At 39.2% G+C, this 22,990-nt stretch overlaps 4 protein-coding genes and 1 long non-coding RNA gene across 5 annotated transcripts in view; 2 read left to right on the top strand and 3 right to left on the bottom strand.

The window, feature by feature from the left end:
* Positions 1–13,371, bottom strand: part of LOC124310353 (probable ATP-dependent RNA helicase pitchoune) — a 36,614-nt gene extending 23,243 nt beyond the window's left edge. Inside the window, exons 1-15 of the mRNA XM_046774194.1 lie at positions 13,218–13,371; positions 12,826–12,877; positions 12,589–12,681; positions 12,388–12,507; positions 12,054–12,314; positions 11,669–11,983; positions 11,184–11,485; positions 10,940–11,092; positions 10,683–10,853; positions 7,184–7,361; positions 5,116–6,961; positions 4,388–5,000; positions 3,986–4,113; positions 2,267–2,504; positions 1,998–2,196 (exon numbers count right to left, since the gene is read on the bottom strand). Coding sequence (XP_046630150.1) covers positions 6,789–6,961; positions 7,184–7,361; positions 10,683–10,853; positions 10,940–11,092; positions 11,184–11,485; positions 11,669–11,983; positions 12,054–12,314; positions 12,388–12,507; positions 12,589–12,681; positions 12,826–12,877; positions 13,218–13,220 — 1,821 coding nt within the window. The 5' untranslated portion in view covers positions 13,221–13,371 and the 3' untranslated portion in view covers positions 1,998–2,196; positions 2,267–2,504; positions 3,986–4,113; positions 4,388–5,000; positions 5,116–6,788. The remainder of the gene's footprint in view (positions 1–1,997; positions 2,197–2,266; positions 2,505–3,985; positions 4,114–4,387; positions 5,001–5,115; positions 6,962–7,183; positions 7,362–10,682; positions 10,854–10,939; positions 11,093–11,183; positions 11,486–11,668; positions 11,984–12,053; positions 12,315–12,387; positions 12,508–12,588; positions 12,682–12,825; positions 12,878–13,217) is intronic.
* Positions 10,412–10,892, top strand: LOC124310357 (uncharacterized). Its single transcript, XR_006909652.1, has 2 exons — positions 10,412–10,621; positions 10,755–10,892. It is a non-coding gene; the product is annotated as an uncharacterized LOC124310357 (long non-coding RNA).
* Positions 13,372–13,894: 523 nt separating the features above from the next.
* LOC124310355 (uncharacterized) lies at positions 13,895–15,964 on the bottom strand. The gene is made up of 5 exons (XM_046774196.1): positions 15,760–15,964; positions 15,082–15,466; positions 14,471–14,887; positions 14,223–14,376; positions 13,895–14,152 (listed from the first exon to the last, which is right to left on the bottom strand). The coding sequence occupies exons 1-5, from the start codon at positions 15,807–15,809 to the stop codon at positions 14,028–14,030; spliced, it is 1,131 nt and encodes a 376-aa protein (XP_046630152.1). The 5' UTR covers positions 15,810–15,964; the 3' UTR covers positions 13,895–14,027.
* Positions 15,965–16,357: 393 nt separating this feature from the next.
* On the top strand, positions 16,358–19,635 carry LOC124310351 (WD repeat-containing protein 36). The gene is made up of 3 exons (XM_046774193.1): positions 16,358–18,215; positions 18,295–18,569; positions 18,672–19,635. Exons 1-3 carry the CDS (start codon positions 16,682–16,684, stop codon positions 19,536–19,538), a joined length of 2,676 nt encoding a protein of 891 aa, XP_046630149.1. The 5' UTR covers positions 16,358–16,681; the 3' UTR covers positions 19,539–19,635.
* LOC124310354 (nucleoporin NDC1) lies at positions 19,625–22,221 on the bottom strand. Its single transcript, XM_046774195.1, has one exon. The coding sequence runs from the start codon at positions 21,912–21,914 to the stop codon at positions 20,175–20,177; it is 1,740 nt and encodes a 579-aa protein (XP_046630151.1). The 5' UTR covers positions 21,915–22,221; the 3' UTR covers positions 19,625–20,174.
* Positions 22,222–22,990: the final 769 nt, after the last annotated feature.

Below are 22,990 nucleotides of genomic sequence, written 5' to 3'. Positions count from 1 at the left end.
CATGCGCAAAACGGGAAAACACTTCCCGCCCACTGTCCATATACGGCCTCCGCTGACAATACCTACGTAAGCGAGAATCGAGAGATACGCAACGCGCAACGCGCGGATAGTATACAGTATTCGGTATACAGTATACCTTTTTCTTCGAGCTTAAGCACCCCCCACCCCCTCCCCCCTCTCTGTCTCTCGCTCTCTTTCTCTCTTTCTCTCTCGCTCTCTTCGCTACTGCATATTGGTTACGCCATGCTGTATACCGTCCTTCAGGTCCAGCTACCCTTCACCCTCCATGCCTTCAAGAGACGGACCCGCCAACGTTTATGCCGCAAGCATGAAACGCGCGCGCACCCGCTCCTTCATTCTTCGAGGACTGGTTTTTTTCAAATACAGAAACATTGACGAAAATCGGCGAAATCAATATAACTCGTTGCTCATGCTTTGTCTGGAAATCGTTTCTAGCTGTTGTGATGATCGGGAGTAAATTATGGCTGTGAGGTGGAGACGATAAAAAATGACCAATTCTCAAGTTGATACTTTGTTTGTATTCAATTTTTTCATCAACTTTGAGCCTGATAATGCCACGTCGTTATGCTGAGTAACGATGGTCATTTGTTAGTCTTATATACATCTATAATTAACTTCTAATGATCAAGAGAACGAAACGAGTTCCAAAAAGCATGAATCTTGATTAATATCACGTAGCTGCTTTAAGAAATTCGATTTTTATTTATTCATGTTTTTTCATGCACATCAAATAATTACAATACACAGACCACAAATCTGTATTTTCCCTATTAGTCAAAGTCAACTGGTACCGCGGACTTCTTAATAACCCCGTTGATAAAGCTGATGAAGCTTCGACCATAAATTATAGTTGGTTATAACACACATAATGAACCTAACTCAAGTTTTAACTCGAGACTTCCAGCTCGTGGTATAATTACGTAATATTTACGAAGCTTTCTTTAACCGCGTACGATGAGGTCTGACTGCTCCGGTTTTGCTTGTAACCATATGAGTTTGTACGAGGAAATCTGGCGCGCCTCTCCGCCTCCCTATTCGCAAGATCGCGGCGATACCGCATCAAGAGATCATCGGCGAACCCGATTTCGGTCCATAATATGATCCCACGTTTTATCGTAGAAGGATAAACGCTGCGGGAGAAAAAGAAGAGGAGAGAGAAAGAGCGAATATATCCTGTCGGAGAAACGCGGATCTCGATTGTATCTGTCTATATTTTAGATCGATTTTGCCCTCATGATTCGCGCGCATAAATCAAACTACAAAATGGACCCGCAGCCCGTCTCTTTGGATATTAATGAAAATCCCACCTACGGGGTGAAACGAGCTTATCGTGTGGTGATTAGAGGACGCCGAAATAGGCGGCAGAAGGCGAGCGACTTCGTATCTCGGCGCCCACGTCCGACTGTCCCCAGGGTCTCACGGATGAATCAACCCACGAGTAACCTAGATTGTACCTTCAAAAGGTGAGACCTGAACGACAGCCGACCCGAGGGACGGACTGCAATTACCGGTTCTCTCTTTGAAAAGGACGCGTGGGTCGATACACATTTCGACTCTTTGCTTATTCTGTATTTCGTTTATATTATACCTATATAATTCGAGGTTCCCACTCGGTTCGCATTTCTAAATGTCGTGTGACGGGAAAAAAGCGTAACCGTTGAAAAAATTTGAGGGCACGATCGTGATCGGAATTCCATGCGATGATCAGCGTCTGTGGAAAGTCTGCAAAGACCGTTCAAGCCACCCTTGCATGGGGGACTTTGTTCGATTACAACAATGCAAAAATTCGTCAACTATAGACGCACCTAAAATATTACAAGTAGTGACGTTACTTTATTTTCCATTTCACCGTTAATCTCCAAAAGGAAAAGATGATGTTGAGATAAATGTGATGCGGAAGTTGTGCGGCGTGAATAATACACATCATGCACGCACCTTGGAAACGTTGTGTAACGTTGAGGTCTGGATTTACTTACATATCGTGCGATTCCACACACGGACTGCGTTATTTTCGCGATTATTTTGTTCCCCATGCTCCATCAGAGTTTTCATTTACACCTTTTTCAACCAGTTTCTTCGATAAGCTTCGACTCAGTTGTTGTCATCTGGGAAAGAGTTACTTTCGGCTCTGGTCTTCATGCGATAGTATATCTTATAGGTACGCACATATCTTGTCTGCAGAGACAAAGAGATTCTCTTAAACGGAAACTACACGTGACGGAATACGGATGCATAAGTTACGTACATCAGATGGACGCATCACGATGTCCAAAGCTGATCAACGATGACATAATTGTAACGGAAGTTACATGATGAACAGCTTGAGGACTCTGGCATTAATTACACGACCGATTGGATCCACAATTTCCTACGGCATATTTATACAGATTTACATCATGGGGGTATACATGCGCCTTTGGTACATGCTCAGTTGATCAGCTAGCACACAACTTCTCTCCTCATCCTTCATCCGTTCGCAGTTGCTGAAACATATAATTTTCAGATGAAGTAGATTCGCAAAACTGTAAGCGACTGACGAATGATTTTGCATCACCCCGACAATCCTGAAAACTTGAAGTAGTTGGCTCAATTCACCGTGGTAAAAACAAAAATTCATATATCTATTTCGTAATGAATAAAAAATTCGATGTATACGTGTGTATACTTTAAGCCGAGATGAAAAAAAAAAAAAAAAAAAGAACAAGTCCTAAAAATACAAGTACTAGCAAATATTAGTTCATTTTCTTTCGTCATCGATAGAGAACTCCTAGTGTCAATAATGTAGAGGAAAAAAAGTTGGAAAAAAATCTCAAAAAGTTGTCAGTGCGTACACGTACGTAGCTGTAAAATCTAGTGGGTACTTGCAACAATTCGCATCGAGGCCAATATTTTCTGTTCAAAGTGAGATAAAAAAGAAGAAATATTGAGAAACACCGAGTCTGGCGATGGCAAAAACTGGCCGAACGAGTGACAAAAATTTTACATCATCTCGAAAATATCGGTATGAATTACAATTTGGGACGACAGGCCAAATATTGAAGTTGCATATGAGAGGATAGAGTGCGAGTCTGTGATTCAAGTTTTTAAACGCTTGCAATTGGGCTGCTTGCACACGTGTAAAGCAGACCACTCAAATCTGTAAAGAATCCGTGACGCGGATTCGCGGAGAGAACAGTAGACGACTCTCGTTTGGACGTTGAGATCATCGCGGCAGCCTCTTCCGTCCGTCGTAGATGATTTGTATCAACGGTAGGTCTTTAGGATAGAGAAAAAAAGAATTTACAAAAAAAAAAGAAGATAAAATAGAAAAGAAAAATGACGTAATCGCGCTACAAGGCATTCGTCATCAGCAACCTGTCATAGTTTACTATAGGCACATAACGTCACGATATATCGTCATGCAAAATGACCGCGACATACACGATGCGGCGTGGCATAAAATTCGAAGATAACTGCAGGTCATAGTTTTCTGCATAACGCAGCGCGTCAGCCCGTGCTTTTGCACGTGTAATAACCGCCTAGGCTTGCCTGCAAGCCACTTGACAACGACTACGACGCTTTAGTCATTCCCATAAACGGCGAAGTGCGCGTTGGCAGACAACGAGCAACTGCATGAACGTATTATTATTACGATATGATAGTTATTCGCAACAAGGACGGGCTGGTCTCGCTTAATCGTGGTTAAATATGTGCGGCTGCAAAGGTTTGCCATTTTTCTGATTCCCCGAAGTGATAACGTAACTGGAACAGTTGTATAATACAGAGATTCCAGGATGGACGGAAGAGTTACGAATAGGTGGGATCAATTGTGCATGGTTAAAATTTTTGTACACGGAATGAAAAAATATTGAAATTGGATCGAAGACTTTCGAGATCCTTTTACACATGTACTACGTTATTAAAACGCGGGCCATGCAGTCTTCTCGCTTTATAAGACCGCTCGATATATAGCCGCCTATCCTACCTCGACGAGGAAGCTTCCTCCACCAGAGTAGCTCAACGAAGACCTCTAACGAAGTTGATCGGTTGCTTGCAGTCAGTAGAGGCATCTGGTTTGGTATCATCCTGATCCATGACATCCCCGCGTACGGCCTTATAACGAGATGATAGACATTAGACGTTTATTTCCGTCTTTCCCCCTGCTTCGTAGCATTATTAACGACGTTGACGATCCTTAAAATATCAAATGATATAAACCAACGTGCATATGGTACCTTCTGGTAACCGTTCCATGATTTTCGTTACCAGATCACGTTTCGCGCAACCAAAGGCTAAGCAATACATAAATGCGACCGCAAGAATAGAGCTCGCAACACTTGATGAGAATACAAAATTACATGTTTGTGGTAGGGGGTATCCACTGTACCTGCTATAATGCAGAAATGGCGGTGTTCTGTTGTGACGTGTCGTGTTAAAGCGGGAGTAGAACGCAAGGCACCTGTTCGTTGCGATTCCGACCTTCCCCGCATCGACTGGTTGATTGATTGATTGATTGATTGGCATGTGTTGTACGTACTTCGAGTACATACTTGCATACCTTGTGCGTGAAAACAAAGAATGGGGAAAAAAAAGAGTACAAGTGAAGATGATAAGGTCCCGTTCGGGTTGACAGCTTCAAGTTCGAAGTGAACAATCTTAATCTTCTCTTCTTCCTCTCTCTTCGCTCTCTACACGAATCCCGTTGTTTCTCTCGTGCAGGTGAGGCAAATTGAGAAATTATTGACGGCGGGGGAAGCCAAAGCGAACCAAGGTGGCTGGGTAGGTGGAATCGCGTAGGTTGATCCTGCAGGTATCCGTGGTGACTCCAGAGAAGGACCTCTCCGAGACGGAGCGGAGATTGTCAGCTGTGTTTTTGCAGGCGCTGGTGTGGTCAGCGCATATAACGTCGTCGCACGTCGCTGAAGGGTCCAGAGCATATTAGGAATGTCGTCTCGTTTCTGCGGCACCTACGGGTTGTCGCCTTCTACGATCGCGGGCGCCTACACATATATTGGTTAATAGTACCAGCTGACGTCACTGGTCCATACATGGACCTCGCTGAAACTTCGAGTGGGAGAGAGTTTAACGTGAACAATGATTAGAATTACATTATACCATTTCTTCTTTAGGATTCATTGGCTGCTTCTTTGTCTCCTGCTGCTTCTTCGTCTTCTTCTTCTTCTGTCATCCTCTTCTTAGCGCTATTTGCCGACCGGGTTGGTGGCCACATAATATACTTCCTACACACCAGAAAGTCGCAACAAAGATTGATCACCAACAGATCCTGAAACCGCTGTCAATTTTGTTACATACATCACACTAATCAGCGAAAATTGTGGAAAATTGTGGAAAACCGACGGAAAAATTGAATTTTTCTTCTATTTCGAATAAAAGAATCAGATGACGCAAGACACAAACATTTATCAAGAACGATCGTCATCGAATGAAATGTTACGAAATTTATTTTCCACCCATTTCCGCTGCAGTGAAATTCATTTTGCAGTTTATTAATTATAATTACAAATTGTCACTCGAGTCGAAAATGGAACATCATGTATATTTTTTACATCAATACCTTATAATAGACGTAAAAGCGTGTTTTAACAACAAGCTTTAAACTAAAATGATATCACGTGACGATGATAACAATAATAATTCTGTTAAAATGTTAAAAATATAGTCATATTTTTATCTAGCACCGAGTCCAAGGTAGGATTATAGAAGATAGATACAATGATTCAACTACACAAAATTAGATATTGTAGAGTCGATTTATAACGTCAGTTTACCCAGCGCGCATCATACGTAGGTATATCGCTTGCATAATTTGTGCAAGACGCGAGTTTACCCGCCGCTAAGAAAATTGTTATGCAAAGATTATACAAGACGAAGAACGATCTGATCTGAATCAACAAAGCGTTGAACAGGAATCCACGGAAGCGGATAAATCAGAACCAGATTTATACGAGCAATCCGGTAATCTTTGCCCTAGTTTAGTTTCACACGTGAAAAGCCGTACAAGGTTGCTTGATGTTCTCGTCTACGTGGCATGCGTATTGTTCTGCATCTGTAAGATATGTAACCGTTTTTGGCCTCTGATAGCCCAGTAAATGACAAATACATATCGTTAAAAGAACGTGTGAAAATTGAACGCCAAATGAACTGACATGAGGACGAGTACTGACTGTATGTGAAAACCATACAACAACGACGACGCCGAGACGTAGCAAGAAATCTAAGTGCCAGAAAGAAATATGGCTGCTTGGCCAACCTACGCGTATGTACATCAACGTCGCGTATATACTTTAATAATTTCATTACGCGTTCTTGATGCTAAACAACTCACAAGTCTGCGGGATGAATTAAAGATACTATATTGTCACAGATCACGTTACACACACACGTACGTACAGAGACACGGATATCGTATATTACATAGCAAATCACGCTCGGATCTATTTTCATATCGCGAAAAATTGTACCCCTTCCCGATTACGAAACGAATGCTGCACGTTTCCATGTTCTACATCTTCGGTGGACGAGAAAAAAAAATTATGATATATAATACGGGTATTGATTTGATACCGATAAAAAATGTTGTATTTATAAATTTGATATTTTGAGAATCCCACCCGCTCAAGGTCTCCTATAGGTGCGAGAAATTCGTTTATAGATAACCGACGACTGTAAAATTGTTAATTTGCTTGTCTCCTTTTTTTATTCAACAAATAGCGACAGGTCTCGCGTGTCGCCGCGCCTTAAATAAGTACAATTAAAATTATAATTCCCTATCTCGCAAATTGACGACGATCTGATTTTCCTCGATTTCCAGATTGCCTGAAAGTCTTGGAGCGATCGACTTGTCTTCGTCCACTTGGATTCGCGTTCATGTTCTTGAAGTGACCGTAGCCGCCGCCCCCCTGTCTCTTCCTAGGTCTGGAATCCTTGCTTATTCCAACTTCTGCGAGGTTTTTTTTTATCGTTAAGAAAATTATACGTATGGATTTTTCTACCCGACTTGACAAACGAAATGAATAGGATGTAAAAAAAAAAAAATATTTTGCAGCGAAAGAAACGATCTGCACACCCTCCTAGCTGGGGTGAAATTTTGAATTGTAAGATTTTTCAGTAAATTCTCATCACGTTACATGCGCTCCAAAATGGTATGATTAGAAAAGGATACTCAGGTCAACGGCAGGCGGTACGATGAATCCAAACGATTTACCAACTTTGGATAAATCCAAGGTCTCAACGTCGAAAATCTGCTTCAGATGATGCGAATCGTACGCCCGTACGTAAGCTTTGAAGGCCTCCTTAGCGGAGGTGTTCAAAAAGTAGTTCTTTGATATTAACTTTTCGAGCTAAAAACAAAGAAAAACAATCGACGTTTGCAGCGTTTAAATTTTCAAATAAGAAACAATATATTCAAGCAATAATTCTCTGTAGACGAAAATATACGAAGAAAGAAATTCCGTAGCAAACCAAAAACAAGAAGTGAGAGACAAAGAGAGAGAGGGAGAGAGAGAGAGAGAGAGAGGAAAGCAATAGAGAAGAGATCGACACCCCCTGGCTCGATTAATCAGCACGAAACTTGCAAAGACATGGTGGATTAACTCGCTATAGCGAGCTGATTATTCATAAGAATAAAAAATTATTGCTACATAGCGCACAGAGCCGAGAAAGGTAAAATCATCGGATCCCAGTAGCCATGGCCAAGACGCAGATTCCAATCTGCCTCTGCAACCCGCGCGCAGATTCTGGATTGGTTACGACCGCTCAAGAAGGGAGTGGCACATGATTCACTCGCGTGGGCGCGATTTCCCTCCCCTCTTGCTCCTCGCCTTTCCCTCCTTCACCCTCCCAGCCTCCTCCTCCTCGAGTCACGATCTTTTCTCAAGGAAGACGAACACATCGGTAACCGAAAGAAACGACTTTGTGTAAACGCTGGCAGAGAGAAAGAGAGAGAATATTTTTTTTCCTCCTCTTCCACCGTATCGCAGATCAGAAATTAAATTACGAAAAGTAATGTTCTCTCTCTGTTATTATTGTACGGCCGCGAAACGCCGTTCCCGAAAAAGCACCCTCGCAAATTTCAACTCACATTTATAACAGAATACGTTGGTTTATTCTGCATTTCTTCACTGCCAATTTGTACATATATGAGTGTTTATTTTCGAGTTTTCTGATATTTTAAGCACCGAAACTTTGCCCTGATATTTAATGTTAGATGGTCTGCAGATTTCACTAATTCCTAAAATTTTACCGAATTTTCTGGATTTTTCGATATATTCTAATTAGACCGCCTCAATACAAAGGCTTGAATTGTTATAGGATGCGTTTTATATTCAGCTGGCTTAGGAGACGAATTACGTGATGAGTTTGATGCTTTCAACATAATTTTATTCACTTTTTCCCATAGCTTCTTCGCTTTCTACGTATAAAAACCCTGAAACAGCGATATCGTTAACCCCTAAAGCTTTAATCTCGTTATGATCATGACCGGGTTAAACCATTTGCCCGGGAATGGTCATAAAGTAAATATATAACAATTAACGAGAAACGCAAAAAGCCTCTTACGAGCAATTGCCGTCTCCACCACCAAGTTTTTGTGCTAGAAACCGTTTTTTCTACCTCCGGAGACTGTTCGATCGATATTCATTGCAACTGACAATTATCGCGTATCAAATACGTAATTTATGTCTAAGGAGAGTTTTCTCAGGCTTTCGAAATCATCCTCCATGGAGCGAAATTTAGATTTGAACAAGGTTAGAACCTTGTAAAACCTATAGATTATTCATATCCATATATATATAGTAAAGGAAACATTTGTCAATAAAAATCGCGCTTTATTTCAAATAGATGCATATCTAAGTATATACTTTCACCAGGCAAAGTAGGTGATCATCTTTCACAACTTCGAATTCGTCAACGACTCGGTTTTAAGCTTGGCGGGTTTTTAAATTAAAATCAGCAGCTTATTGCGACAAGACGCTACTCCCACACGCGAAAAAGGTAAATTTGTTCTATACATAATGTAAGAATCTTGACAGGTAAATATTTCGCCAATTCTTGTGTGTTCAATTTTCGCACTAGCGATAGAAAAATACATGCGTATGAAAAAAATTTGCCAAATTATTAAAAATACGAGGAATTCAGTTTCCAGTTTTAACTTGTTCAATTATTTTCTACAGACTTTATTTGAATTCTTGCCGCAATAACAATGTACATAATTGCCAATTTATTGCTGTAAATTGGTTCACTGTAAGACATAGATACATTCATTCGCACGCACAAGTATTCGTGAAAACACAAGTACGCTGGCAAAGCTCCACACATGCCGGCATACGCGTACTGGTCACATCTATGCTTAGATTACGAATAGAACAGACGTTGATAATAAAAGAAGGCAGACGGCCAGATACGGGATAAAAACTGTTCGTTCGGGTATAAGGATTGTATTAGGTCGAGTAAAAACACGGTCTTCGCATCTGGTGTAGCGTAATTTCAGACTTCTGGAACGTATTAATCGAATTAATTTATGGCCAATAAAATAAAGAAAGAAAATTTCCAAGTTAATTATGATTGATCTCTGAACTTCGAATTACGTTCGATAAAATGACTCGTCCAAGATCGCGTACCTTCCGCTATAGTTTTCCTCTCACGCGTGAAATCGGAAAGCGGTTTGCTGTATCCCCTAAAGGTTTTCTTATTTATGGAAGTAAATGCTAAGAATAGATTTCCGGGTCTCGGGTAAAGTATGTGTAGGTACTGAAAATCTTAAAGAGCAGGGAGAGCCGGAGGAAGAGGAACGCTGGAGTGCGTGGGCTTATGTAGCCAAGGCGAAGGTATTTATAACGCGATTTTGAGCAACTTTCGACCAGCGCCAGACCGATCTGCCTGGAATCACAAACCTCGACGCGCACAACTCACGCATCGCGTTCAAACTAGATATCGTTGTTATTAATGACTATCTGGAAATGACCTAATGAAGGACTAATTACACGTTTAATAATGTTTTTCCAACAAATATTGCTCGGACGCTTTAAAACTTCGACTACTCGCAGTACACAAGCAAATTTCCTTTTTTTTCACAATTGTTCTTGGGCTGTTATAATAACTATTGATCAAGTTTTAATCTTGGCGTTTTTCCGAGTTCGATTGTCAGCTGAGCATATCCCTTCAGATCATTTTTCACTCCGATCCTAATCAACGATGAAAACGCGCATGTATGAAATTTCGATGCAATACCCAGAAGATGGGTCAAAATAATATTTGAGTATCGAATAAAATCATCAAGTATTTTCAGTATATTTAATTTCTTCTATATTTTATCCCTTTATGCATATTTTTTCCTGAACTTTTTGGAACGTAGTAAGAAACTTTTAATAATTTGTAATGACTGTAAGACTCATGCTGATCTGACTTTGAGCTTACAGAAGCGCTGCATGCAATGTAAAGAAACGCTGCACCGTCGCTGTTAATTCTTATTATTATTAGATTATGTGTCACAATACTGGCAAATTTTCAGTCAACAATACGAAGCAATATGAAAAGAAAATTTAGTTTAGTTGGCAAGTGATTCTGGATACATTTCGAAGCGATGCTAACTCATCGCTCATTGGTAAGCAGATATAAACATCTATATAAAGTATTCGATTTGTTAATCAATAAGTAATACTCACTTGTAACTGTATATCGGCGATCTTGTTCCACGAGAACTCGAATTCATTAACGGGAATTCGTGCCTGCTTCAGGTAACGCAGAAATCCTAATTCTTCTGGTCGCAAAACCATCAAGGCGTGACCACTACTGCCTTCTCCACGTGCTGTTCTTCCAACTCTGTGTATATATTCCTGAAGAGAAGAGAACAATACAAGCATAAAAAAATGTAACTGATTGTCTGATAGTTTCTGCGTAAATCTGAGAATGCAAATTGTACCTTAGGATCATCCGGCGGATCATATTGCACGATCCAATCAACATCAGGAATGTCAAGACCACGAGCTGCAACGTCGGTACATAGAAGAATACCAGTGGATGCGTTACAAAATTGGAAGAACGTTGTGGTGCGTTTAGTTTGCTTTTGCTTTCCCTAAAAGAGTGTAATAAAAGAATCTAGATGAGGCTGGGTGATGAATAAAGGAATGTATTGTGCAGGAAATAAAATTTCAGAGCGTACTTACGTGTATGCTCATCACCGGTAGGTCGATATAATTCAATAGTTCATGGTAATATTTGACGGACATGCAGGAGCTGAAGAATACCATAACCTTCTTCTTCCGATTCTTCTTAAGGAAGGTGAACAGAAGCAGAAAACGTTTCTCACTTGGACACACAACATAACCTTGTTCCAAACCCTCGACGGTTGCCTTTTCTTTTTCGTCATCCACCCCCACATATATCGGCTCTTTTTTGAGAGCTAAGGTAGTCAAAGCTTCCGTTTTCTGAGACTGTGTCGCGCTGAATAACATCGTCTGCCTTCTTTCTGTAACAGAGAAATTCAGATAAAATAAGACGTTGAAGAATATTCCTAGAAAGTAATGTTAGAAAAGAAATACACATGAGAGTAATTTCTCCAAGTTGCAATGCATGTAAACTGTACAACTAATTAGATTTTTATCCAGCATTCTATACAATGCAAATACTGATAAAAAGAAAAGCTACTCACTGGGCAGAATATTGATAATCTGTTTCAATTCTTCTTCAAAACCAATATCCAGTATACGATCAGCCTCATCGATAATTAGGCACTGAAGATTTTTATACAAAAAATCAGGAGTGTTTTGAAGGTGATCCAACAATCGTCCAGGTGTAGCTACCACGATGTTTATACCCTTAGAAAGTTTCTGTGCCTCAGTTTTCCTATTTGCGCCTCCCATCAGCAAGCCATAAGTGTGATGATGGTGCTTCATGAGCTCCTTGAGAACGCCAAAGGTCTGCATAGACAACTCACGTGTCGGGGATATTATAATGCAGCCGGTGCCTAAAATAAAAAATTTCCCAACTTGTATCCACTGAAAGATTTGTATTTGGATATATTTCTGCAGACTAACCGTTTCGTGGCATGAACTTTAGTTTGTAGATGAGTTCGACAGCTGGTATTAAAAATGCTAGTGTTTTTCCAGAGCCTGTTTTTGCAGCCCCAACAAGATCTCGTCCTTCAATTAGGGCAGGAATTGATCGGGCTTGAATTTCAGTCATGTTAGCAAAACCCATATCTTCAATTGCCTTCAGGGTATTTTCACATACTTTGTCTTTTAGGGATGAGAACGCAGCATTGTTCATTATTTCCAAACCTACGGCGGATCCAGGTACTGAAAATCATAAAATGGAACTTTCAACGATGAGAAAAATATACCTATACTCTGTTATAAATTTGAGGCTCACATATTTTTGCCACATCGCACGGCGTAGCTTCCTCCTCCAACTCTTCTTCTCCGCTGTCATTATCACTTTCATCTTCATTGTTTTCAGTGTGTTCTAACTTCGCTGGCTTCTTCTTTTTCTCTGGAAATTCGTATCAGTCATTGTATATACTACATCAACACTCTAAATTCTGAAAATATCACTATTGTAGATTTGACTCACGTTTCACTGAAATATCATCAGGCAGATGCCGTTTAACTCCGTGCCCATTCACAACTATGTCTTCAGTGCTGTTATCAGATTTCTCTGCAAAGCCTGAACATTTGGAAAATAACCGAAATTTTAGTAGTACGACTTAAGCTTACTTATTAATAATTCATGAATGTTATACTTTAATAGTTATTAACTAACGCTATTAATTATATTGAATGTAAAAGTCAAAATTTATTTTCAACTAACCATTATTTGGCCGTTTTCCAGGTTTTACTTTACGCACAGATTTTTTGGGTGCCTGAAATAACAGTCTCATTATCAATTATTCAAACACTATAATATCAAGGCATTAATTTTTATCTCAATGTATTGACGATGAAATGAAACTAAGATATTTTATAGGTTAGGACAAATATTGCCGAAGAGAATATTCGATTGTGGGGTTCCAGGATGTTGAAACAGTGAGATACCTGATTAGTAAATGTATTTATCACTTATATATGAAAGCATTGATAGGCTCAACATTTTCCAACAATGGTAAGGAAAGTTTTAAGTATTTGACGCCTTGGAGGTTAGATTATGTCACGAAAAGAATTGAATTTATAATTGAATTGCCGAATAATATTGTTCGTTCTTACCATTTAGCACTTCTTTATAATAGTATTTATGCAACAAGAACGTTATAACCCAATAATGCTGTATAATATACTGCAAGTCTAGCAAATATATTCAATTTATAACCCACGCTCCATCGACAAACACATGGCGAGCATGGTATAGTTAGGAAAATCAAGCCAGTCAAGCATCAAGTATACAGTATCACCTAGTAACGTATGAACTGAACTCCCTCAGTACCCTTCGCGGCGGCTGCCTCAGAGCGGTGAAATTGAATTTGACTGTAGAGTACAACGCAGAACATATGAGTTTTTTTTAACAACCGGCGATAAAAATAGGCGAATTAATCGACTTATCATTCACTTTATAGGATATGTTTTTTAGACGACTGTGTTTAAATGTGTCTTCAACTGAAGAAAAACTAGTATTTGTCATAGCGAAAATTGAATAAAAATTCACAACTCGATTGCCAACAATATACCTAACTCAACATGTACCACCTAAAAGAAAGGTATTGCTGGTATTGTGCAAGCATCTAGTTATTGTTGAAGTTTAACTGAACAAACTTAGGGTGATACATGAGGATTTATGGAACTGACACTGATCGAAATGGAGAACCGATAGAAAAAAAAAGCTATAAGTTTATAAAATAACAATATTATTACTATTAATAACAAAAAGTCAGTTAGACATTGCAAGCAAATCTACTAATATGAGGCTGCAATTATTGATTGTAATATAGCACCTATTATAATATAATGAAAAATATAGTTGTTTATTTCTTGTGCAACTTAATAGGTAAAAATACAATATCAGGCTCACACAGCATCTGCTCATAACTTTTTGCAACTGGCTTCATGTTTTTGTAGCCTATACGGATAAAACTTGCGATGGCAAAGCTTACATGGAAGCAGCTGGGCATAGTGTTCTTCCAAATTCACCACCGGTGCATTAAAATCTGAAATAAATTCAGTTTCATTTCATACAACTCCAGTATAATAAATTCGTTGGAGTTGACTATAGTTTACCTTCTGGCGGCAGTATTGGTTTTTCTTCAACCTCGTCTTTTGGAGAAGAAATAGGTGCGGCTGATAGTTCGAGTCGAAAACTTTGAGGTGATCCTGTGATGGGCGTACGAGGCAACTGCCGTGTGGGCTTCATTGGATCAATTAAAAGTTCCACCTATAAAAAAAAAGATGAAAAATGAAACATTAACAGCTTAATAATATGTAGACTATTTCAGTAATTATCGTGTAGTCATAAATTTTTTTCTTACGTCATCATCAGAATCTTCTCGAGTTTGTGACTTTCCAGAATTTTTTTTAGTCTTTTTTCCTGCGTTGTTTGTTCTTGTTTTATTTGAGTGAGACCTATCACCTAGTGGTGAGACAGACGAATCGGATGTGTAGCTTAAATTTTTTTTGGCATCAGCCAAGTAAAACGTGGTATTTAATTTGAGACTGTCTAATGGAAGTTCGTCTTTGTATGCCGAAGGGGTATCTGGACTGAAAATACTCTTTGTTGCTTTTTCAATATTCTTGTAAGTTTTATTCGATGCACCCACAGTGCCATTCATAACCCTCGTTTGGTGATCATTGAGTGTAAGTACAGACAAATTATTGAAAATATGGTCTGCCACACCAGTCAATGTGTCCTGAACATTTGGATTCGGGATATTTTCTTTGTTCGATTCCTGTAAATTTATCAATATCATGTAAATGAAATCAAAAAGGTATCTGTATTTATAACTATTTCAATCTTCTTCAACTAAAATGTTTCAAAAATATTTCAAAAATATTTCACATAGGATTGTTTAAAAGTCTGCAATGAAATAGCCAAGTATGATTGAAATTTAAAACAGGATTTTATTTGAAAATTTAATTCCACCTTGTTCTGGCATTTAGCATGAGTGCACTTGCAAAATTCCCCACAAGGAATGTCTTTTTTAACGCAACCACAAATTTTGCTTATACATTTTCCTTTGCAACTACATCCTTTCCCAAGTATTTTATTTATTTGTGGACTCGCTATTGTTGCACCAATCTGCTGTTCCTTAGTTTCGGGATTTAACTGTGAACTGGGTACTACAGCTGCTAGACTATGTCCCTGTTCTTTATCAAGCACGGGGAAATTATCATGTCGTCTTCCATTTGGCAATTGGGTTTTCATTAAACGGTCAACCGTTTGTTTCAGTAATTGTACTTCTTCTTGCAATTCTATTACTTGAACTGAAGTTTTATCTGGACTTGTTTGAGTGCTCGCATCCTGTGCGCTGAAATTCAATTGCAACACTGCATGCAATTAATAACATTCAGTGGCAAATGGAGCAATGATATACCATACAACAATTAGTTATAATTGTGACAGAAGTGTTAATAGAAAATTATAGAGCAGTAAAATCACGAAGCTTGTGCAATCTCTTTTTCAAATTATCATTACAAGATGATGAAGCTGTCTTAGAGAAGTTGGGTGGATCCTGTTTAAGATGGAAAACTGTGATGTAATAAATGCAAAATTGAATTCTGCGAAGGCGGTTAGTCAGAAAAATTTGGATCCAGCACTTACACATCTTGTTGAGTAGCGTTCTTACGTGTCCGCTTACTACGTCCAGCCATTCTAATACAAAATATTCTGTAAGGCTTCTAACTAATAAAATCTCTAACTCTCGGGCAGCTCGGGTTCCTTGTTCTCTTTCTTCTTTGCTAACAAAGCACGTCCACTGACATCTACTCGAACTGGTTTCAGTTCATTACAGTTCGACCGTTGACAACTAAATATCACGTTTAAATTTGAGTCATGAAATTATCAATATCATAGGTAGAAAAGCAATGGGTAGAAAAACTACGTCAGAGAGCAGCGGCGATGTGCACACCAGTTTACGCCCATGAATGTGAAATACGTGCAGTCGGATCATATCAATTTCCGATGCAAGAGATGACGCCAGCACTACGAGCGGCGCTATCGGCACTACAAACTTCGACAAGAATGTGTCCCACCTTTGCCACTGGAAAGAATACGCGGCCATGTCTCCACCCCCCCTCTTTCTTCCTGGATAGATGAAATACACTAAATTTTAATTTCCGTTTAATTTGAATAATCAGTGTTTTATGAGCCACGATGCATTCAATTTTAGAAAATTGATTCAGAAGTTTCACTATTAAAAATACCATTTGATAAATACTGTTCTTTCTCAGATTTGCCAGTTTTGTGAGTGGAGAATCACTATCAATAATTCTTGAGCGATACACCCATCTACGTACCTTTGTAACTAATCGGTCAAAATTGCGCGACAGCGTGAAGATGTTGACAAGATTTTGAATACACGTGTTGCCACCCTAACCCTAATTTAACCTAACCCAACGTCGTCGCAATATTTGAACCCGTCCAATCTATCAGTAATAATGTACAGTATAAGCAAATCTGATATGATTTAAAAATATGTGAGTAAAAATACGAGCATATTACTGGACAATTTAAGCTCTTCAGAATGTCGCACAGTAAAATATTTTCGGGAAACCGTGCGTTAGGCTACGTTAGTAACCACATTCCTGTAGTCACAAGGTACATTCAAAGAAGAAAAGAAAATTTAATAGTAACATGCGTTGGAAAAGCATTTCACACTTACGGATGTTCCCATTTCACACTTTTGAGTGTGTCAGGTGTACATGACGGAGAAATAACTTGCATGACGGCGGATGCCTACCAAATTTACACAGCGAGTGATAATAAGATATACGCATGGCGTCGTGGCTCAGAACTTAAGCACACGTACAAAGGACATGAATGTCCTATTCATATATTGTACCCGTTCGGACCCCACCTTATATCGATTGACGAGGACAGTAACCTGAAGCTGTGGGATATCAGATCGGAAGAAAATGTGCTGGAACTGAATTTTGCGAATAGCATTTTTCAGATCACAACAATTGTACATCCGAGCACGTACATAAATAAAATATTACTTGGTAGTGAACAGGGACAGCTTCAGATATGGAATTTGAAGAGTGCGAAAATGATTTACACTTTCAAGGGTTGGAGCTCACCAGTTAGTGTCTTGGAACAAGCCCCGGCAGTTGATGTGATAGCCATCGGCTTGGCAAATGGGAAAATTGTTCTGCACAACATAAAGTATGATGAATCTATTGTGGAATTTATCCAGGATTGGGGGCTGGTAACTTCCATTGCCTTTAGAAGCGACGGACATCCCATTATGGCTACGGGAAGTCTGGCAGGTCACGTGGTATTCTGGAATCTGGAACAAAGAAAGGTAGATTGTCAATTATTGAATGCTCATTTTGGGGCAGTAACTGGTTTAAACAGCCTACCAAATGAGCCTTTAATCGTCACCTCATCGCCGGATAATTCTCTTAAACTGTGGATATTTGACCTGGCTGATGGAGGAGCAAGGCTTTTGAGAATTCGCGAGGGCCATGCAGAACCACCAACTTTCATTAGATTCCACGGCAGTAATGGGCATAACATCCTGAGCGCCGGAGGCGATTCCTCGCTCAGAATATTTTCTACAATAACAGAAACGTATAATAAAAGCCTTGGAAGAGCATCATTCAACAGGAAAGCGTCTAAGAAAAAAAGCAGAGCTGTAGAAGATCCTCTGATCATGCCTCCAATCACACTTTTCACTTCGGAATCGGCGAGGGAAAAGGATTGGGATAACGTAGCTGCGTTGCACCTCGGTCTTGGTGTTGTTACTACGTGGTCTTACGACAAAATAAAAATGGGAGAGCTTAAGTTATTGCCGGATAGATTTAAGCATAATCCAAGTGCCACAGCTACCAGCCTTTGCATTACACATTGTGGTAATTTCGTCATAATTGGGTACAGCACTGGCCATGTAGACAGATTTAACATACAATCAGGAATACATAGAGCCACATATGGTGGTGAAAATGGAGGGCATACAGCTCCAGTCAGCGGTGTTGCCGTTGATACGTTGAATCAATTTGTAATCACAGCTGGACGTGATGCTACAATCAAATTTTGGTCGTTTAAACAAACTAAAGGTAAGCAGAATAACAGCATTAATTACTCAGCAAGATAATAACAATAAGTTATCTTATTATTCTCTTAATTTAATTTTAGATTCTTCGCCACGCACTGTGATTGAAGTAAAGGAGCCAGTGGAATGGCTTCGAACTCATGCAGAGACGTCACTTATTGCTTTAGCACTTGAGGATCTGAGTATCATACTTATAGATTTAGATACTCGACGTTTGGTTCGACATTTTAACGGTCACACTAGCCGCATCACAGATGCAACATTTAGTCCTGATGCGCGATGGTTGATAACTGCTTCTATGGACTGTACAATTCGGACTTGGGATATTCCCTCTGCTCAGCTCATAGACATTTTTAGTGTACGAGATCAGTACTATCATCACTTTATCATAACTAAATACTTATAATCTCTTAACTTTACTCGATATTTAATGCAATTTATTTCACTTTTATTTTTCTAGGTTGAAGAAGCTTGCACATCTTTACACTTTTCCCCAACCGGCGAATACCTTGCTACATCACACGTTTGTAATCTCGGAATTTACTTGTGGTCTAACCGAACCCTCTACTCTCATGTATCGTTAACATCAATACCATCAGATCTAAGTGGGCCAGTATTGGCACTACCAGGTTCTGCTCCAGAACCGAACCAGTTGTCTGTAGATTCTGAAGATCGAGATGGTGGTGAAAATGTCGAATTTGTCTCACCGGAACAAATCCACTCCAAGCTAATCACGATGTCATCTTTAGCTAACTCAAGATGGCAAAATTTACTAAACATAGACATTGTGAAAAAAAGAAACAAGCCGAAAGAGGCTCCAAAAGCTCCACCAGCTGCTCCTTTTTTCCTACCTACAATCCCGTCACTAGAAGTACAGTTTGATTTAGGAGAAGCAACCGACAAAGATCAAGCAAGCAAATTATTAGCACCGACGAATTTTGATAGTCTTACAGTATTTGGCAAATTGTTACAACTTTCTAGTGAGACGGATGACTTTTCTGAAGTTATCGAAAGGTTCAAATCTCTTGGACCCAGCGCCATTGATTTTGAAATACAATCTTTGGCGTTACACTCCGGAGGATCGATTGTAATAATGTTACAATTTTTAAAAATGATACGCTCAATGATGAAAAGTAAAAAAGATTTCGAACTCGCTCAAGCATATCTTGGAGCATTTTTGAAGTCACACGGTGAAACGATAGCTGCAGACCAACAGTTGCGCGAGTATTTGCCAAAAGTACAAAAAGCGCAATTAGCGAGTTGGACAACCTTAAGGAATAACTTATTCTATAATCTCAGTGTTGTGCAGCATTTGAAAAGAGTGTAAGGTAATGATGTACATACAATATACATATTTTCTTATTTTTACTGTTGAAACACCATCTCAACGCCAGTTGATAGAATAAAATACATACAATCTAAAATGCCACCAGATTTTTTATAGTCTCCCTTCCATCAAAATTTCACCTAATTTAATTAGTACCATTTTCAACTGATTCTTCAATATCAATTGAGTAACAAGTCGAATTTGTTTCTTTTGTTAAAGAAACAGTAAAAGTTTTATAGAAGAATACCAATTTTATTCCACAGAACACTTCTGTAGATTTACACAGTATGCACAATTTGACTTTATTCATCCCATAATAACAGTTTCGAACTTAAAAAGTTACAAATCATTCTGTTCACAACAATAATAAAAACACTACTTAATTATTTTAGGTAAACTATAATTATCAGTAAATTGGTTCCATTAATATAAACAGGGATAAAAAAATGAGAATTAATTTCATGTTGGAAGTAATATGGTTAGGGATGGCAAATTTTTTCAATATATAGTACGAATCTGCTAACCAGAAAGATATTATAAAATTAGTGATTGAGCAAAAAAAAATAAAAATAAACAAAATGTTCCAGTCACAGTGTGTTACAAATATGAAATATAGTCTTAGAAAATGCATGTTTTTTACTCTCTATAAGATAGAAAGCTCTGCAGCTGTCCTATAATATCTGGTTCTAGCGGCAAGTCCTCAATATAGTCTTTAAATGTGGTGGTAATTCTATAAATACTGCGCTTAATCGTACTTATTAAGCACATCATCATTTGCCTTATCTCTTTGTCGTCACTCTGTGATTTTTTCACAAATATATTAGCCTTGTGTAATTTATCCAAAGCTTCCTTTAGTGATAACAAAGTTCTGATGATCGTTGGCAAGTCTTGTTGTATTACCCCATACTGATCCTCTTTAAGGGAAATCACAATCAATGAAGAAATACCTTCCGCAGCCCATATAACCGGTTGAGCATTCCTGAATATATAACGTATCTTTTCTTCCAAAGTCTCTTCAAATACGTATCTGATCATGGGCACTGATAATAGGTATGTTATGAATTCCTGTCGTTTACTCCTAAGAAACTGAGTGATGAACAGATCTCCGTTAGAGTTTTGTTTAGGCAGAGGAGGGATCGTAGAGTCCAAATTTGGCGCAAGGAGTCTAGCAGCAGTCAAATTTCTCATTTTGTAAGGGTAAGACGTTTCGGACAACTTTCCAGGTGTTGATGTATTAGTTGGCCCAGATAACAGCTTGTGATTTGTAGCACATGCTTGGTTGACTTCTAGAGTAAAACTGTTCAACAGCCCCATGCATTTTACAGCTATACTATTCCAGTTGCATGGACGACCGCCTGGAGTACTGAGAGTGAATAATATCGATCTGCGTGGCTTCTCTTTCTGCGCCAGCGTAACCAAGTCGTAGTAGGCCAAATGTTGTATGATAGGTACTTGGTCGGTGGCCAATGCGTCCGCAAGACACATACCAGAGGATTGATCGGCAAATAAGCTTTGCTGTTCAATGTCAAAAACCATCCTTTGTGTCAGATGAGCTTCGAATGACAAATGCATCGTGTATGTTGTTAGGAGGAAGAGAGTGGTGAATAGCCAGGTATAAAAGAACAGAGATATGTTTAGCAGTCCGTAAAGTGTGTCTAGCGGTACATCCTTCATTTTTATAGAGAAAATAGAAAGCACAGTTTCTCTGCAGTATCCTCCATCGATATAGTAAAAGAATATGAAGCATAGAACAGGTGACAAGGCGTTCATTGCAGCGTGTGGTAGAAGGTATCCAATTCCACCTTTGATTTGAGAGAACTTCGATCGGGGCACAATGGGGAACTGTAGATGTGTCGTATGAAAATTTGATTTGACAAAGAAGTAAAAGCCGATCCAAAAGCCGCCGAGCAGTAGGAAAAAGTTTTCTTCAACGAGGCATGTTTCTTCTCCGTCGCAATTAACGGTCAGCAAACCAAGGCGTTCATCCTGCAGGGATAAATGAAGCCAGACTAGCACGCCACCGACTAATATGTGCAATCCTCCAACAAGCAAATTGTGTGGTTTGAACATGTTACAGACGATCGAGAATCTGCTTTTTCGATAGACGGGAGCTGTTAAGTAATCCTTACTGCATATCACACCCTGCAGGAATATCACCGTGGCTAAAATAAGGAAGTAACTCCAAGTCCGGAAGCACGTTACTGCATTCCACGTATTTATGATCCATGTCAGCGGATGCATTATTCGGAAATTTACTATCAGTATGACAAAGGTCATAAATATAAATTGTACACAGACGCTGGTCACTATGGCCATAAACATTCTCCATATTAAATGTTCCTTGCATTTAGCGCTGGTCGAAAGTTCCGAAGTCATCGTAACCTCTTAATATTCAATTCTCTGCTTGGCACTGGGCTCGAAGTAACGTAACACAAATCGCAGCTTTTACGAACGGCCTTTTACGCAGTATAGACATTTTTTAATTGTTCATCGTCAAACGGTACACACTACTTATTCCACATTAAATTATTGGAGAAACGTAGCACGTTACAAGCATTACGAAAATTTTGTACTACCGGCAATTTTCACGCATGCAGCGACCGGCGACGTGACGTCGCGCGTGACGCGGAGAGCTAATAAAAGGTGTTTTAACTTAATTTTTCCCGGTAAAAACGTTGACAAGCGTCGATTATACGGCACATAGCGTTCGCATCTACCACGACAAAAATGGTCAGAAGCATACATCCAGATCAGTGCTCTCTACATTTTGTAGGTAGCGTTTATCAATGCATCAACTACATCTAACTACACCAACCAGTGGCATCAACTATATAGGTGACCGAGGGTAGCTTAATCGTATTGCAAAATATTTAACAAATCGATTTTATTACACTTCCCAGTGAAAAAACCTTGGAAATTATGTTAAAATGCCATTGAAAATTCTCCAACAGCACGTCATTTGTAAACAAGAACGTATTTAAATAAACTAACGACATTCTCAAAATTCGAAAAGCATGTACACATACCTTGTATTTTCAGGTTCCTATTTTTGTGTCGAATAACGCACTGTGATTTAATATTTCCTCCACTACGCGCATTGATCACCGAACGTCACTTTCGTAAAATTCACTCACTTGAATCACAACGTACTCACTGAATAATTTTTATAAAATTACGCGACGTTCGTCTGCGATGTTCCCCGAGCGCCGGCCAAACGTGAAATGACCGAAATGACGTACGCGAGGCGCGCTAGCGTTTGTTTCGGTATTATTCGCGCTGTAACCGCTGTGTTAACGACCGAATTTCACATATCAGAGAATGGTGTATGACGGTTTGCCAGTTACTGCTTCGCTGATAGATTTAAAAATTTGGGAATGAAAAATAAAAAAATCATTTTGCAAATTCATATCTAGCTACCCAGCTTTTCTGCTGCAACCTTGGAATGTCTGTCT

This window comes from Neodiprion virginianus, chromosome 1 (assembly GCF_021901495.1).
Source record: "Neodiprion virginianus isolate iyNeoVirg1 chromosome 1, iyNeoVirg1.1, whole genome shotgun sequence".
Classification (NCBI taxonomy): Eukaryota; Metazoa; Arthropoda; class Insecta; order Hymenoptera; family Diprionidae; genus Neodiprion; species Neodiprion virginianus.
The sequence above is the reverse complement of the archived record's forward strand: the minus strand, read 5'-3'. Positions and strand labels throughout refer to the sequence as shown.

Excerpts from the sequence above, each read along its gene's own strand:
- LOC124310355 (XM_046774196.1), bottom strand. The coding sequence starts at position 15,809 with ATGGCTGGACGTAGTAAGCGGACACGTAAGAACGCTACTCAACAAGAT. Across the intron at positions 15,467-15,759 it reads AACGCTACTCAACAAGATGT|CGCACAGGATGCGAGCACTC; the intron begins GTAAGTGCTGGA and ends ATTGAATTTCAG. Across the intron at positions 14,377-14,470 it reads GAGAAGATTCTGATGATGAC|GTGGAACTTTTAATTGATCC; the intron begins GTAAGAAAAAAA and ends TTTTTTTTATAG.
- LOC124310351 (XM_046774193.1), top strand. The coding sequence starts at position 16,682 with ATGTCGCACAGTAAAATATTTTCGGGAAACCGTGCGTTAGGCTACGTT. Across the intron at positions 18,216-18,294 it reads GTCGTTTAAACAAACTAAAG|ATTCTTCGCCACGCACTGTG; the intron begins GTAAGCAGAATA and ends ATTTAATTTTAG. Across the intron at positions 18,570-18,671 it reads AGCTCATAGACATTTTTAGT|GTTGAAGAAGCTTGCACATC; the intron begins GTACGAGATCAG and ends TTATTTTTCTAG.
- LOC124310354 (XM_046774195.1), bottom strand. The coding sequence starts at position 21,914 with ATGACTTCGGAACTTTCGACCAGCGCTAAATGCAAGGAACATTTAATA.